Genomic DNA, 18677 nt, shown 5'->3' with positions numbered 1-18677 from the left:
GATTTTGAAGAATCTTCATCTCACGCCAACTCCAGCATAAGGAGCCAACAGCAACCCATGCCCACAGTTGGTGGAAATGCAATGAGATGGCAAATTATCAGTCAATACTCCTAAAGTAATCCGGTCTTGGAACTCATACACCAATCTTGTCACCAGGAGGACATGGGTTGTCAATATTTTTAAACTAAAGTAATGTTTTTAACGTAATCGATTGATTTTCACCCAGTGCTGTAAACGAGCCGGTTGCTGTTTTCTTTCATTGTACACCTGATGAGGGATCTGTGAGTAAATACTCAGCCAGCAAATACTTTTTTTACATTGATTCAACATTTACAGACGTTGAATCAATGTAAATAGTGGTTGATTTGCTGGCAGGGTAGTATCCTGAGGTACGGTACCAGTTTTTTCTGTCTGTTTTAATGAAGTTATGAAACCATGGCTACAGCTACCTGGTGTGTTTATTTCTAAATTGTTCTGAATAACAATTACGAACAGCGAAAAGTTACAACCATTCAATTGTATATATACAAAATGTTATCACTGGGGCGATTTTTGTAACCAAAATTACTTCAATTTTGCGAAAAATTCACCAAAAAGTAACTTTATTCAACGAAAACAAGAAAGCGAAAGAAATGGCAGCAATTCCACATAAAAAAGCATCTAAATTAGTTTCAATTTGTACTCAAATCAGAATTACACATTCAAATTACACAATGTAATGTTTTACATTCTCTGGGAAGAAGTTTCTGTCAATCGAACACTTTATACAACTTAGCTGTTGCAGGGAAAACAGCAGGAAAAAACAAACAATTTAGCTGTTGCAAGGAAAACAATTGGTTAAATATACTTAACACAATTTGTTTGATCGCAAAAATTTATTAACGAGTTTTCGGTAATACACGTGATACGAACAAGCATGGGCTCGTGCATACCTAAAATCCATACCATAGTAGAAGATATATTAAAAGTCTTGGCATTACATAAAATGTAAATTCATCTCTCCAGTAGCAATAAAAGATATACAAACAGGGGAATTAGGCAAAAAAGTATGCAAAATAAAGTGACCTAACAAATGAAAAGTAATCTAAAAACATAAAGTGACTTTTGGTAACTTTATAGCATTTTAAACATTGACTCCACACAACCATGAAATTTTGGTTACACATTTCTTTTGTTAATTGGTACAACTATAAAAAAGTAACTTTGGTTACAAAAATCGCCCTAGTTATCACATAAATACTTAAACAGAGTAGCAAAGCTCAAATTTGTTATTTTTTACATTGCTCGATTTGTGCCTGTATCAGTTGTTCAGCTAATTCAAATTTTCTTTTTCGGTGTCATTACTCTTTTGGGGTGGACCACCGCCAGTGGTGAAGCGTTCTTGGCGGGCCAAAGAGACCCTTTTTTTTGCCTGAGCCTTCATGTTTGTCCACAACCTTCGAAGCGTACCCTCTTCTCTAACTGCGAAGGTTGAGGCACCATTAAAATCTTTGGTGAGTTCCCGCCAGGCATCATTTTTGTTGTGTGTGGTCACACCATCAGTCTTCTTGCATTCAGTAATATTGCGATATGTTGCAATGCAAGTGAGAAACAGGTCTTTTTCGTGTGGAGAAAAATTTTGCAATCGTTGTTTTGACATTTTATAAATGAATTAAATTTAACAGTCAAGAAAAAATTGTGAAATATTTATTCTACACTGAAATACAAAACAGTAAAATAATGTAGTCAAATCATTTCAGAAAAATTAACATTAGCCCAATGTTTATGAAAATAAATTTCTAGTGGCAGTTGTGTCTTGATGAAAAGCATTCTATTACCTCCACCTTAACATCTAGCCGCCTGAGTGGTGAGAGCGTCTGCTTGATAACTGTATGGTTCCTTCGCTGCTTCCAGTCGTCTGTTGTGTTGCATGAGTAATCGCAGTGTACTGTATGTTGTCGCAATGGGCGTAAAATAAAACATGTTGTTTTTAACAAAGCCTGAGCACTACTGTAAACTGGTCTGGACAGTTTAGCACCCTGTAGTCTTGTAGTGGCATTGCCAGGAGTTTAAACAGCAAGGAGTTAATCCATGCAGATGGACCCCCTCCAGTGTGTTGACCTAGGCAACCCCAGTAACAGGTGGAGGCCTCCCTCAGAAAATTTTGAAAAAATTACATTAAATTTAGTTCATTCTGAGTATTTCGAGCACAATATGGTCAAAAACAAGATAAACCTCTTTCAAAATGCGATGGTTTCTATCAGGGCCATTGAGAGAACATTTCGGGCCCGATACCACGCAAAAATCCGGGCCCCTAAAGTTTTGAAAAGCAAAGCGACCTTGCACAACCGTTGCTGACATTTGAAATGCCCTTTTACAACTTCTTAAAAAGCATGAGAAATGGTTTCTTGATATTAGATTGTCATAACACCTCTCCTACCCCCGGTTAGAAAACACTGTGGAATTGTCTCAAAGATTCACTTTCAAATTTCTGATGAACCACCTTGTAGCCTAACTGCATCTGCTAAATTCAGCTGATTTCAGGCTGCTTCTGCAATGTAGTGAAAGGTACGGCACACCAACTTCAGTAGTTAAAACCAGGGAGCACTTTAAAAAGGTCCTTCATTGGCACCTGACAAAAGGGCTGCTTTTAGTGCCTGGCTCACATATTACACCAGATATCATTTCGAGCAACTTTGTGAATACTGGTCCAGCTTAAGTTTCTACCAAATAATTTATCAGCAAATGTAACGCTTTTTGCCATTGCTATGAACAAACAATGTATGTAGGCCTACCTTTTTCCACCACTGAACTGTACTGAACCCCATAACAAATCATAGAAATACTCATTGCTAGAGTTATGACTCAGCAAAAACCATCAACAGTCTGATTAAATCATTGATTAACTAATCATGCACAAAATTTTGTTGGTGCATACCAACAACGAATTAACTTTAATCACTGTTTAGTTAATCAATGATTAACTTTAATCATTGTTTAAGTTAATCACTGTTGGTGCATTCGACACTTTTTAGGGGTGTGTTATTTTTGGCCAGCAAACACACAGAAATTACACAAATTCAGCTTGCATTTTTTACAAAATTAATGAAGACAGTGTTTCCTTATAGACCACAGCCATGCGAGAAAAGTAAGAATCATCGTTGTATACAATAAGTAAACAACAAAATACTTAAACCTGCAAATTGCTTTGTTGTATGAAAATGACTGTAAATAATACAATGTTGCTATACAGTATATGCCAACATGCATATTTTTTAAGCAAAACAAGATTTTCAGAGACTGTTTCCCTGCAGGGACTTCTGCATTATCAAATCTGGCCGTCTGGAAAATGTTGGGACACCACTACTCCAGAACATGAAAAGTTTTAGAATTCCAAATATTTTTCAAAACAATTTTGATATCTCCTAGCCAGCAGCACGTGTGTAAAAAAAAATACATAAATTTATAGATATTTAGCTACAAGCAAAGCTTTTTGACGAGCATCATTTTAAAATGGTGCTGGGCGTTTCGCTTGAAATCGCAAATCATTTAAAACAATTAAAAGTGATGCTATCAGCGAGAGAGAGTTAAATATTGCAAATGTGTTACACTTCTACGATTAATGTTCGTCAAGATCTAAACACATCAATTTACAAGAAGTGTGCGGTGATGGAGGGTTTTTGAAAGGCATCTTTCCAGTAACTTTATCGACGTACTCTTTGTATTTGACTTCTTTAAGTTCTTTGCATCCAAGCTTGACATTTATACGTTGCACATAGTTTGACGCAGCCAAGGTTGTGATATACCGAATATTGGTCTCTTTTGTATTCAATGCAAGTCTGAAAGCATCATGGCTATTGAATCGAGACAACACACAACAGACTATAGCCTATCATAAAACGTTCAACCACACAGTCAAAATAAGATCGAGTTGAAATAAATTATATTTGTAAAAACATGGAGGCAAAACAAATTATCATCTGTAATCGGCATGGTTGGAGTAGGCCGTTGAAAACATTTTTGCCTGGTATTTTTGGCTATACACTGTAGCAACTCTTTTGGCATATGAACAAAAAATTGAAGCAAAACACGACATTTTCTGTGTAGTATTAAAAAAAAGTAGGCTATTGCCCAAGTTACTAAAACGATGACTCTCTTTTGGCAACACTTGCCATTTGTTTCTTGGCAGCCGATTTGTAGCAAGAATTAACAGCGATAGACACCGTGTTTCGCCCACAAGGCTGGGTTCTTCAGTAACGCCCCTTTCTTCACACTTGCCATTTGTGTTACGCATTAACCTTCCGACGATTGCATTTTTAAATGAAAAGTGTTTCTAGATTTGTATAGCAACCTGCGTGCATGGTGATTAGCCTCATGTTCCAACAAATTTACCCTCAAGTTTTACTGAATAAAATGGATAGCATCTTTAGTAATCTATGTTGCCCGTAATCTGGCTCACCTGCGCAATCAAGGGAACAGGTCAAAACGGTCAGTTTGTGGCCACAACAATACGCCAATATCGGCTTTAGTTGTCTTGCATGCAACAACAAGTATGCACTTTCACGTTATATTTACAGACGACAGAAGCTTTTTTACCTTTCTAATAAACGAGACATGATTCCCCTGTTAAGATAGCCATCCTCCACTACTACCATTTCGACCATTAGGTAGTCAGATAAGTCAATGTGCTTGCGCAGATCTTCGTCAAATATTTTTAGATACTGAAAAAAAAATGATGAAAGAATTTTTATTTATTTTTTCTACAATACAATTAAAACAAAAGCAATATCGTACCCTGAAATCATATCGGCAACAAAAATATTAGGTACAATTCCACACTGGGTCTTGTCTTTCTTCGAGAAATATACGTCACCATACAAAACGCATTGAATTCAAATATTGTGATAGCCTATAGAGATTGAAAAGGTTTTGCTAAAATGTTGAAAAAGTTTTTTTGAATGTAAGTTTTCAATCTTCATAAACAACAAAAATGATATTTCAATTGAACACAAGGAAACAGGATTTTTGGCTACAGTGTTTTTCTAGCCTTTTTACCTTCATGGTAGAGGCCTGTAATACTTTGGACAAATGCATGAAGGTTTGCAAATAATTTCATATCTGTCGTTACAAATCTTAGTAAACTAAGATGAAGATGTAGGCTGTAAATCATAAATGAACATTCGCCTACTTTATCCGATCCCAGACAGCAAAATCCGTCATTTTTACATTGATTCACCGTCTGCAGGCAATAAATCAATGTAAAAATGACAGATTTTGCTGTCTGAGATTAGATTCATTTCATAACTGTCTATCAGAACTACGGTTGTCAGGTGGCCTAAAACTCGGACAAAAAACGATAAATTGGCCTAATTTTATATGCTCTGTCCGACGGCTAGGAAATTATTCGGACGTTGTTTTTGTGCAAATGTTTAATTTTATTTTCCTGTGATGTCAGTGAAGTGCTGGACCACAAATTAAGCATTTTGCATTATTTGTTCTAAAATGTCCAAACTTCAAACTAAAACTGTCCGAATTCCGCCAGGATTACCCAACAACTATGATCAGTACAGGATCTAAAACTGTATATGTGCAATGCTCTGCAAAATATGCGACGTACAACGGATAGATGAAATTCAAATAATTTATTAAGTCTTGAAATTAAGAATTTCAAAAGTCCTGGCTTCACAGCCATTACCAATCATTTTCTTTTTCTGTTTGAATTAACATGTACTCTAAAAGGTCGTCGTTAATATTATAGTATTCACATTTTTCTCAAATTTATTGATGCTTTTGTATCTGCTTTACGCGGATTCTCGATTGACTATACGTTGATACGGGTTTAAAGTAGGCCTAATCGCCCCTTTTTTAATAACGATGAAGTAACCTGTAGGCCTATATTGAAAGTTTGGGTGTTCATTAGGGTGATTCAAAAAAAACTTTTTTCTAAATTTGATCAGTTTGGTTGTTTAGACCTGTGCATTTTGGACACGAAAAACACCTTGTCAAGTCTCAGGTCAATCGGTCGACATTTGACGCCCTAGAAGTGGACCCCTTTTTTGCCCGGGGCTCGAAAAGGGTATTTTTGCTGTATCTCGGTAGCCAATTGAGGTAGAAGGCTGGGACTAGGTTTAAAATGACCGGAATACATAACTTCCTATCTAACTTTAAGAGGAACATAGGGTCTATCTAGCTCATTTTCTTCATAAATCCCCTAAAACCGTTTTTTAGGTCCTTCGAAGGGGCAAAAATGGTCAAAATTCATGAAACCAGCGCACTTAGAGAGAACTTTGGTGATGTTTGGAATTTTGGTTGAAAGCCAAATAGAAATTCATTGCTAAAAGGAATGTTTTGATAGCATATGTTCCCTCTCACATGTATAGAAAAAGGGCGTTGATAACACACAAATTATACAACTGTTAGGTACTGGTAAAACGTATTTAAATAAGAGATATGAGAAAATGAAACGTTTAAATAAAATCAAGATTAGCAGTTTCATGTGTTCAGTTTATCAAGATGGTGTTTGCTCAGTATAAGGACGTTCACCATTTAAAGTCTTTCAAGAACTTTTTACTAGTAGTGTTAGCTTTTTTTGATGTCAAGGACTGTTTAGCTGCTTTTCTGACTTGACAACGATAAGCAATTAAGCATACGTAAGTTTGATAGCTTCGTTGATACCAGCTTCGCTTTTAGGGGCAGATTGTCTCAGTTCAATGTCAGTCACCATACCAAGAACTCTTTCAACAACATCATTTATGCAGGGTATGTTCTGGAGAAGGCTTTGGAATAAAGCAAACTCTTCCATTTCACTCCACAATCTTGGATTGCTCCATGTCAAGCACTCAAATTGTGGCAAAACTTTGAATAATTCAAAAGAGTCACTTCCAATGAGATCAGGGAGTCGAGTAGACTTTTTTAACACAGGCATCTGCACCAAACCTTTCCCAATGACAGCACGTTTAGAACTTGACCTGTATGATTGTAATTTTTTCCACATTTGTACTTTAGTTGTCAATGGAACTCGATCACTCGCAAATGCTAAAACAACATGACGCTCTGTAAGGTACCATAAATGTGAGTTTAGCTTGTTCTGTGCAGCAACAGACATATCATAGAAGAGATTAGGATAGGTGGATATTTCTCCTTTGGATGCATGTATAACTTCATTAATACCATTCCACATTTCCAAATCGTTGACTGCTGCATCAAAGGTATTTGGTGATTTAAACCAGTACTTGACATAAAAGATGGTCAAAAATGAAGCAAGTGAATATATATTGTCAAGGTAACTGCAATGTGTAAAGCCTGTTACCTGAGATAATTGACATCTAAAAAGAGCAATTTGTATGGTGTAGATGACCTTGGCCATCCAACGTGCATGGTGGAATGCACCAGGAGCTTTGAAAGTGAAGTTGTACTCCTGAGGAAAAGCACCACCTAGGAACAGAACAGATAACTCAGCCAGTTTTCTGTAGTCCTCACGAATATTATTGCTATCTTCAAGCCATTTGTAAAGAAAATCGAGCACTGTCTCTTTGATACCATACAGTTTTCTGCTTTTTGAAGTAAATATATCATAATTTGCTGTAACAATTTCGTTCCAGACTTCTGCAAAGTTTTTGAATACTGCTTCGTAGGGAGATTCAGTATCACCATAAACAACAGTAGCTGCTCCACCGCATACCAACTCCATTACATGGTGTCGACATGCCATTTGTAAAATACTATGTCCTATATGATTTTGAAGTTGAACAGTAATTCCAGTTTTATATCCAGTGTTCACTGCAGTAGTGTCAAACACGACACCCAGAATGCGCTCTTTACAAAAACCAACTGTTTTCAATGACTCAATCACTTGTTCAGTTTCTTTTGTTGATCCACCATGGCCTGTAACGTTGATAACATCCACCAGCACTTCTTCATCATCATTCAAGCAATGTAGTACTACAGCAAGAACTGGCTTGTTTTTCCCAGTGTGAGTCTTCTTCTTGATTGTTTTGCCATCCCAGTGGAGCATCCAAACAGCTTTTTCATTTTGCAACAATTCAGTATTATCGTCATTTATATGCAATACTTTTTCTTTTCGAGCATGTTTTTTGTATCGAAGAATAGTTGATTGTGACAATGCAACATCATCAATATCTCCACCTCAAGCTTGAACTAAACATGCTGTGTATTTCAGTTGTTGTCGAGTACTGATACCATCAATTTCAGCTTGTAAACTTGCCCTTTTCAATGCTTCTTTACCAAAAGTCACTGTTGCAGTCTTCTTTTTTGCTACTGGAACATAATCATCAGATTTATCACATGATGAGATAGATGCTTCATATTCAGAGGAAAAGATAGCATTGAAAACTTCTGGTGGGCTAGATGAAGTTGAAGCAACATCAGTTTGGCTACTGACAAATCTTAGTCTTTTAGAGTTTCTTTCATCTCGTTGTTTCTTAGCAGATGCAAGAGCCTTATCTTGAGGTCCAATACCTCCATACCTATCATTGCCCACAAGTACATGCATATCCATCAAGTATTTCAAGTCAGTTTGAAACTTTTGTTTAGCAGACAAGTCTTGGGTTTGCACAGCAGATTCACTGAGATACTTCTCATATGTGATCGGTACAACACGAAAAGTCATTTCACAATCTTTGATGAAATCATTCTGCTTCTTATTGATAGAGTCTGTCATCTTCTTAGTTCTATTAACAATTTTATTGTGATCTTGGGTGAGTTGTTTCCACCTTTTATCAATATTCAAAATGTCTAGGACCAGTTCATGCTCTCTCTTACATTTGTACCCTGCTCGAATCCACCATTTTTGTACTTCCACCACAGTTTCCTTTGCTGAATCCTTTAAAGAAGACTGCCTGCTTGTCTCAAGTTGGTGATGTTTGTGACGAGAGCGGCAGTTAAACAAAACATCTTCAACTGTTGGAGGTAGTGATCCAACATATGAAAAATCAGTGGCATTTAGACATCGATCGAATGGCCATAAGCGGGTTTCTGTTCTTGTTTTCATTGCCATCAGATTTTCAGGTTTTAGAAATCAAACACTTCAAGTTAATTACTACTTTCAAATTAATATACAGCCTGAGCAAATGAAAACAAATATATTTAAAGTTTATTGAAGTTATAATTAAGTATAAACATGGCAATAGGGGGTTGGTTTGTATCACGTCGTAGTGAATTTGGCTAAAAAAATCAGTTTATTAAGGTTTATGAGGAAAATAAGCTAGATAGACCCTATGTTCCTCTTAAAGTTAAATAGGAACTCATGTATTCTGGTCATTTTAAGCCTAGTCCCAGCCTTCTACCTCAAGTGGCAACCGAGATACAGCAAAAATACCTTTTTCGAGCCCCGGGCAAAAAAGGGGTCCACTTCTAGGGCGTCAAATGTCGACCGATTGACCTGAGACTTGACGAGGTGTTTTTCGTGTCCAAAATACACAGGTCTAAACAACCAAATTGATCAAATTTAGAAAAAAGTTTTTTTTGAATCACCCTAGTGTTCATCAGGACAATTATCGAAATCAACACATCGAAGAATTAGCTCTCAACACTTTTTCATCACTCCCAAATTTGGCTTCGATATGTAGATGACACTTATGTTATACATACTACAAAAAGACGCAGTAGATCAGTTTCATCAACACTTAAACGCCATATCAGACTCCATCCAATTCACTAAAGAAGTTGAAAGCAACCAAAGCATAGCATTTCATGATGTGAAGCGAAACCAACGGTACATTAGCCACAGAGATTATTAGTTATTAGCAGGGTTGTAGCAAACTCTCTCCGTAAAACCACTAGTTTTACGTTTAGTGGTTTTACGGAGAGAGTTTGCTACAACCCTGCTAATAACTTGCGCACATCTAGGAAAAGGAGTCGAAAAATTTTATGGTTTAATCCTCCTTTCAGCTTGCAGGTTGATAGCAACATTGGTAAGGAGTTTTACAGACTCATTTCCATCCACTTTCCGCCCCATCATAGATTGCATAAAATATTCAACCGTAATACTATTAAGCTGAGCTATAGTTGTACTCCGAATGTTGCAAGCATCCTATCGACCCACAATAAATAAATATTGCAGGCTGATAATGAACAATCTCAGCTTGGTTGCAATTCCAGGATGAAGTCAGATTGTCCTTTGAATGGGCAATGCTTGCAGAAGGCCGTTGTTTACAAAGCCACCATTGATAACGGCCCGAAGATTCTTAAATACATTGGTTGTTGTGAAACTACTTTTAAAAAACGTTTTTCCAACCAAAAATGTTCCTTCATGGATAGGTCTAGCTAAACGAAACAGCACGGAACTATCAAAGGCGGTTTGGGACCTTAAGACAGGGGTGTTGATCCTAAAATAACATGGTCCATCCATAGCTGTGCTCGGCCTTATAGTGGAGGCGGTCGTAATAATTGTGGCCTCTGTTTGGCTGAAAAGCTGGCCATTCTAAAGGCCGATAGTGGCCACCTTCTGAACAAGCGTTCAGAACTGGTGGGTAATGTCGTCATAGAAACAAATTCAAACTCAAGTAGCCTACTTTAAGATGATAAGGAGTTCAATATACGTATTGCTCAAGCAAAAGCCTCTTTCCAGCAAATGAAAACAATATTATGCAACAAGAACATATCTTTCGCAACCAGATTCAGAGTATTGAAGTGTTACATTTATCCAATTTTTAAATATAATTCAGAAACCTGGACAATTACCAAATCAATTAATAAAAGAATAAATGGGTTTGAAATGTGGGCATTCCGAAAAATGCAGAGGATTTCCTGGACTGCCAGAAAAAGCAATCAAACTGTTTTAAATCAAGTCAAACAAACAAACAATTCAGTTTACTATAGGTTACTTCGTTTCTAGCACTAGTTGCAACGTTCATCTGATGAAATTGAAAGTAAAAGCAAGAACAAACAGGATGGTTTATTGCTTCAATTTCGCGCACCATGACAATGCGCTTCCTCAGAGCAAATAACATCCAAACTAAACTTTCACAAGGGGATACTATATACTGCAGTGCGATTGAAGGCAAGAAAAAATAAAACACACAACATTTTGAAAAATTGGCCAATGATGTGTGAGCGGTTACTTTCCACATTAAATTACGTAAAAACTTCCAACAATAAACATAATTCGAAGCAGTGAAGACCAACAGAAAAAAATGCGATTGAAAGCAAGAAAAATAGAACACAATGTTTCAAAAATTGGCTAATGAATCTAATGATGTGTGGGCGGTTACTTTCCACGTTAAATTACGTAAAAAGTTCCAACAATAAACATAAATTCGAAGCAGTGAAGACCACTAGAAATTCGAGACGAAATTAAATTACAATAACGTTTCCAACTGTGTTTAAGTAGGCTTGAAGCCTGCGTGTCGAGACAATAATGATTTATAAAGTTTTGGTAAAAGGTTTCCGTCGTTCGGGTTGAGTACGTTCATGGACTTCTAAATAGTAGCACCTGGACTGGACACGCAGTGGCCAACATGTGGCCAAACAGTTGGTACAACAGTTAGCCAACAGTGGGCCAACAGGGTTAGTTACTTGGCTGTTGGCCCACTGTTGGTCAACCGTTGTACCAACTGTTTGGCCTCATGTTGGTCACTGCGTGTCCAGTCCAGGTGCTACTATTTAGAAGTCCATGGTACGTTGCAATATTTTGATGTAATGTTGATGAAGCAACTTTCTGCCATGGTGCGTTGATAATAATTACTTTCATTTTTCAAAATTTTTGTTTCTGACCACTTAATTTGTGATCCTTTTTTAGCATGTGTGAACAAAGGGCTGACCATATTTTTGACAGCTCTGCGATGTTCTTTAACCCGGGAAACGGGAATTTATGCTACGTTCAGTTTGGCCAATATAAACTGCGTCACAATCATTACACGGAATTTCATAAACAACACCACATTTTTGTGAAAAGGGGTAGGGTCTTTTGGTAGTGATAAAATATTGCCGATGGTTCGAAACGGTTTCATAGCGACTTTAACTCCGGCGCGATTTAATGCTCGCCTTATCGACTCTCTGTATGTATGAAATGGTGGTGACTGGTGAAACTGTTATAAGTTTTGCTGTTGCTTTGTTTGACCTGACGTTTGGTTGAGAAATGAGTGTGCCGTTCTGCCATTTTCTTGGGGAACCCATTAAGTTTTAAAGTGTTATAAATTTGTTTGCTTTCGTTTTTCTTGTTCTCTGTGGAGGTGACCAAGTTGTTGGCGTGGTTGTAAAGTGTTTCGGGAATAGATAATTTGTGTTAAAGTGGGTGGTGTGATGTGTATTGCATCATTGCATGTACCTAGGCGCGGATTTATGGGGGGGCCGGGCTCCCCCCCAGAAATTTTGTGAGCAATTGTTGAAATTTTATGATTCCGCATCAAATGATTTGGTATGCTTCTAAACAGCTGATATTAGTCCCATGGCGGACTTAACTTATCTCGGGGGTGGGGGGGGGGTAGTTTTTTGTAATTGTTATGATTGAAATTATCCATCGATCAGACTCCGTTATTTTCTTTCATACAACTTCAAATACATTTTCATAGCATCATTTGTTGGAGCTGACTCAGCTGAAGCCAACGCTGAACCAAATGACGTCAGTTGAAACAGTCTGAAACATTGAATGGCTGTTTTATAGTTTTTAGTCTTCATTATAATTTCAATCAATTACCGTATATGCCTGCTAACATACAAATATCCAATTGGTCATGGACACTGCATGCAGGGTTTTAAACCAGATTTCAAGTTTACTTTGCATGCTTAGCAATTTTTATTCAAGCAAAATTTCTTTTTTAAACATTCACAATTGATGAAAATGGCTGTTTTAATGTCCATTTCAGTGTTTCTCAACTGGGGGTCCGCGAAGCGATTTCAGGGGGTCCGTGAAAGTTTCCGAGTTTGCAGCACGATTGATAAATTACGAAATTTAAAAATTGGTTGGTTGTGCTTTATTTATGTATTACTGTGATTTTCAAACTGTACCTCACAACTAACTATGGTGCGATGTCCTTTGAAAGTTCAAAGGTTTGCGCAAAGGTTTGGTTTCCTAAAAAAATATCATATAAATGAATTAATTAAATTTTTAATCAGGCTTTGTTCAACTTAATTCTTTTGAGACAGCAGTCTATTGATCAATGCTTAACTTAAAAATGTAAACGTTAGTCAGCAGTCTATAACCACTCACAGTTTTGCAATGACATAGATTATAACGAATTAAAATTGACTAGAAATGAAAAAAGGAAGAAATTGTTTGTAACGGTCGCTAAACTCTATTGATTTTTGATAAAAAATTATTGAAAAACATCAAATCAACATCTAAATTACTGATTTTTGATGCTGTATGCCAACATAAAGCTCATAACATAACTTCGTCAATGTCATCAGTCGTGATAAGTGCGTTGCGAGTTCAGCAAATTTTTCTAAGTGTGTCGCTTCGAAACTTATGAAACATTTGATTCTATTATAAAAGAAGCGATATAGGCTACCAAAATTTCAGATAAATTTTTTTTAACGGTCCGCGACTGCTTCGAAGGGACCAAAGGGGTCCCCTAAAACAAGAAGGTTGAAAATCACTGGACTCTATTTTATAGCATATCGTATATGTCGTAGTATCATTGTTCATATCTATCTTTTTCTTTCTATTTAATTGATTTTCAAATTTTCTGGTCCCCCCCGAAAAAAAACTCCTAGATCCGCGCCTGCATGTACCTGTTGGTGTGTGTCGGTTTTTTGTAAATCTCTGTGGCTAATGTACCCGTTGGTTTGTCTGTTGACCTTCACATCATGAAATGCTATGCTTTGGTCGCTTTCAACTTCTTTAGTGAATTGGATGGAGTTTGATATGGCGTTAAGTGTTGATGAAATTGATCTACTGCGTCTTTCTGTAGTAGCCTATAACATAAATGTCATCTACATATCGAAGCCAAATTTGGGGGTGATGAAAAAGTGTTGAGAGCTAATTCTTCGATATTCATCTTCGGATGGAGGTAGCCCTTTGTAATTCTGAGTTTTTTCTTGCAGATTGGATTATGGTTATAATATTTAATATCTTTTCAGGAATTACAGATTTAAAGGTTTTTTATGCAGATTAAATTACAATTATAATATTTAATATCTTTTCAGGAATTACCGATTTATTGCTTTTGCATGTTTTTCAGGACCTTCTGATGATCCTCCTTTAGATCAGGGGTGACAAACCTTTTTGCGGTCGCGGGCCACTTTGTCAATTACACATGAGTTATCGGGCCACACAACTTTTTAATCGTAATGTACTATGAATCTTTTAGAAGCGACTCCAGATATTATTCATGAAAAGTAACAAACGGCAGATGAAAGTAATAAAACCCACACAGTTGAAATTATCTTACGCAAAATCGAGACATACAACAGTAAAAAATAAAAACAAATCAACTTGAGCAAAAAGGATAGAGCAACAGTACTTGCACTGATAATGAAAACAGTTTAATTTTCGAAGCGTTTGCTTTCATATGAGTATGATTTCTTCTTTTTTTGACTCTATCCTTTTTGCTCAAGTTGACTGAGTGTTTCGACCATTATGCTCCGAAACAACAAATCAGTTAATGAAACTTCTTTTTCAAACAACAAACAAAAGCCCATGCGAATCATACAGCTGAAGCTATCTAATGCAGCATTGAAGCATAAAATATCAAACAATAACATTGAAGCATTGAATTTTTTTGCTCAGTGAGATTTTTGGAAAGTTTTTTGCTTGACTAAGCGTTCAATATTAGGTCAAACAGACGATGTGGCAACTCTCAATTGCATACTAAGATTTTCATCTGTCAGCCTCGGTTATAGGCGAATTCTTCGTAAACAGTTCTTCGTAAAGCAATTCTTCGTAAGCAATTCTTCATAAAACAATTGTTCGTAAACAGTTGTTGGTGAAATGAAATCCGTAAAAGAATTTTTCGTAAAGCATTTCTTCGTATACATCAAATCTCCATTGCATGCACGAATAAATGCTTTGGGAAGAATTGTTTTACAAAGAATTAACTTTACGAAGAACTGTTTTACGAAAAATTGCTTACGAAGAATTGCTTTACGAAGAACTGTTTACGAAGAACTGTTTACGAAGAAAACGTCGGACACCGTCAGCCTCGACCTGTAATGACTTTTTATAAAGTGCATTTTAGAAAAGAACTGTTCGCATAGGTACGTGCTGCCGAAAACAGATGACCATTTGAGAGCGTGAGGTCTCAAGTTCGAAAACTTTTCCTTTGATAAACATACACGATAAAATTCAAGCAACGGCTTGTTCACATACATCGTTTTTAGCGTGTCATCACTCTGTAGTTTTATGAGTTCAAGTTGGAGCTCATAGGGTGCAGAAGCAGGTGTAACATTGAAGGAGATAGAAAAGACACCAAGCTCCAGTTCTTTGCTTTTGATATCCTGAAATCTAACATTAAAACTTTCCAAAAGACTTGAACAATGCATTTCAAAGCGTATTGAGTAGGCACTGCTAATTTGCATTCATCAAATGCTGGCATTTGCACAACAATCTAACCTCTTAGTGTAATTTATTAAGTTAAGAATCGATTTCGCTATAGTAATAGCATCTTCAGCTAGCACATGTAAAAAAAGAAGAAAATTTGAAAAATACGTAAAACGAACAAATAAAGCAAACTCCGATGTTATCAACACGCATAAAAATTATATTTTAAATAGATGGTTACATAATATTAAAATCAAAACCTGCAAGCCTAAATCTTAACTGGTGTTCTCCCACGATTTCCAACAATATTCTGATACAAAATTCAAGAAATACATTAACCTGATCATCCGTCTAGTAAATTACAACAGTTTAAGAAGGCGAATACAAAGAAAAACGCAATTTAGTTTCAGTCCATTGCCGTAAGTTTATATCGATAAAGCGTCAATAAAGAATAAGTGTAAATGGGCATCCATCTAGTAAATTACAACAGTTCAACAAGACGAATACAAAGAAAACGCAATTTAATTTCAGTCCATTGCCATAAGCTTACATAGACAAAGCGTCAAAAAAGAATACGTTTAAATGGGCATAGTTGAAGAATCTACACCACAGGGGTCGGAGGTTGCTGATGACATGGGATTTAAGTGGTTGGTCGAATCAGTTTCTGTATGTTTATGGTGGCTTTGATTGTATGTAACCATTTATCTTCAGCGATGTCTAAATAATGTTTGCTGGGTTGTTCGGCGAAAGTAACGACAAAGCAGTCTGCCAGAGCTGGTTTCTTTTTGAGTTCAATATTGTGGAGTTTCGCATAATGTTTCAATAATGCTGCTTTGTCACCGGATTTATCAAAGTAATTAAAACTGTTCCAAATAGATCTATGTGTGGCCCAACGTGTGGAAAATTTTGTCATGGTTTGTCCTACATAGTGTTCGTGACATATGGTGCACGTTGCAATGTATATCCTGCATGAAGTTGGATTGTGTTTTTCAATGTGGGAAAATACGTGCAATTGTTATCTTTCAGCTGATTTCCCCAAAGGCTCAGCATGGACATGAAAGATTTGACCTTGGAAAACATCGAGTGCAACAGTCGATCTGGCCCTTGAAGTTGTACATTTAAGTCGTTTAAATACTTAGTGACATCTACCATAAATCTTAAATCGCAAAACCAATTTTTATCTTCCAGCAGTCAGAGGACACTTCTTCAAATTCATAAACTCAGGGCAAGAAAAATTCAGGGCAAGAAAATAGCAAAGAAAAGGTGTATCAGTGAAGGCATAAAACAGCTTTGAGATGTCTTTTGTCTTTAATGCATGAGCGATTGTCAATTGGATTTGCGGGCCGCACAAAATTCTTTGACGGCTGTCAAGGGTTTCGATAGAAATAACTACAGTAGAACTCGGTTAATCCGGATTCGGTTAATCCGGATCTTCGCCTAATCCGGATAAAACTGGAAGTACAAATGATTTGTAATCTTTTTCTTGAGAAACAGCTTCGGATTATCCGGATTATTTAATCCGGATCTTCGCCTATTCCGGACAAAAGTTGCGCTTTCTCTATCGCTTTATCCGGATTTTCCCGACAGTTTTGCCATTTTATGCTAAAACATAATGTGGCTTATTGCGAGAAATTTCTTATCTATTGTTCCGTTAATGGGACGCAATAAATTATTGCGGATTTCTTCCTTTCATGAACAGTAATCCCTCCTAACGCAAAATTCGTGCGCAAATGCCCAAACTCGTACTGTAACTTGAAAAGATGTCGGTGGAATTTTCGGCGGTATGTCGGTGACGTTTTTCCAATAGAAGACTTTGTTTGACCGTGATTTTTTGTAAGTTTTCCAAAGAAACTCGTCTTCCGTAACTGTTTTCAAAAGTTTTGAGTGACTACAGATTATTCCGACACGCATGTCTGAAGATATAACTTTTGCCAGTGTGTTCTTGCGTTAGACGCAGAGTCTACAAATACATTCATTTTACGTTCAATTTCGGTGATTTTTACCCATACCCTTCTATCTAGGTAACGTCAGGCTTGATAGAACCGTCATCGGTTAATCCGGATCTTCGCCTAATCCGGATGGAATCGCCGGTCAAATCGAATCCGGATTAACCGAGTTCTACTGTATATTTGATTTTTAAGTATTATGTGCATAAAGTATTACGTGGCTCATACAATTTTAAAAATCACTGCTCTCTACCACACGAAAGTGTAACGTACCCGATACAATTGAGCAATAGCTGAGTCACCGGCAGTTTTTCCCTCTTCTATGAAAGTCGCATAATCGTGGGTTTCAGTAGAAGGCTGATTATGAGATACGATTGCATATGCGCAAAGCTCGTCCTTGTGTTTAACATCATATGCTCCAATGGAATAGTTTTGTTTCAATGAGGTCTGTACATCAATAAAATAATTAGCAGAAGTAGGCTAAAAGTAGTGATTCTCAACGTGGTCCAGGTGGACCACTGGTGGTCCACCTGAAATTTCTGTTGGTCCACAGAGGGTTCTATAAATCTTTGATAAAACGTTTTTCAAAATTGTATTATTTACTGCAGTAAATTATGTAAGGATTGCATACAGGTGTAAGAAAATTATGTAGCATGTACTGTATGATTGTATGTCAGCGTGACGTCAAGGTGACGTAATAATCATGTTTACTTCGTGATTTTTGATCGATTTTTCTGGAAGTGCTAGATAAGCATAAGCTCAGCAGTTTTTAAACTTATTTTACTAGTTGACGAGTAGGCTATTGAACTGTTCAAGGCATAAGTGAAGTGCTGGCAGGCCTAATCAATAAATCATACGTTGCTGTACTTATTGTGGTGTTGTCGGTGCACGAAGGTTCCGCTTCTTCATGGTACAAAGTTTCTTTAGGGAGAGTAGAGCTATTCGCTGTTTCACTGAATGTTAATTAAATTATTTTATGAATGTCACATGTTATATTTTTCAGACGCTAAATTAAGTAGCCTACTGTATTCTACAGTGCTTTCAAATTAACAAAATGTTAGAAGCTCCTGTCGCTAAGAAGGCAAAACTGAGACATTATCACGACATTACCAATTACCATTCCATTAAAACAATATGTGCATGATGTTTTGTTAGAATAAAATTTGAAATTAAAATTATGTGTATTCAAGTAGTTAAGGTTGAGTGTGCAAATTAAGAGGGTTTGCTTAATTCGTTAATTATAGTCAAACTGGCAAATGCGCGGTCGGACAGTTTTTACGATAATGCGCCGTCCATCAATTTAGAGTATCAAA

At 36.7% G+C, this 18677-nt stretch overlaps 1 protein-coding gene across 1 annotated transcript in view; it reads right to left on the bottom strand.

The window, feature by feature from the left end:
• Positions 1-453: 453 nt before the first annotated feature.
• LOC145782237 (uncharacterized) overlaps positions 454-18677 on the bottom strand; it is a 32170-nt gene continuing 13946 nt past the window's right edge. The window contains exons 2-4 of the mRNA XM_082594018.1: positions 17638-17811; positions 4576-4700; positions 454-3818 (exon numbers count right to left, since the gene is read on the bottom strand). Coding sequence (XP_082450144.1) covers positions 3599-3818; positions 4576-4700; positions 17638-17811 — 519 coding nt within the window. The 3' untranslated portion in view covers positions 454-3598. The remainder of the gene's footprint in view (positions 3819-4575; positions 4701-17637; positions 17812-18677) is intronic.

Source organism: Aplidium turbinatum, chromosome 13 (assembly GCF_918807975.1).
Source record: "Aplidium turbinatum chromosome 13, kaAplTurb1.1, whole genome shotgun sequence".
Taxonomy (NCBI): Eukaryota; Metazoa; Chordata; class Ascidiacea; order Aplousobranchia; family Polyclinidae; genus Aplidium; species Aplidium turbinatum.
This window is presented reverse-complemented; position numbering and strand designations above follow the sequence as displayed.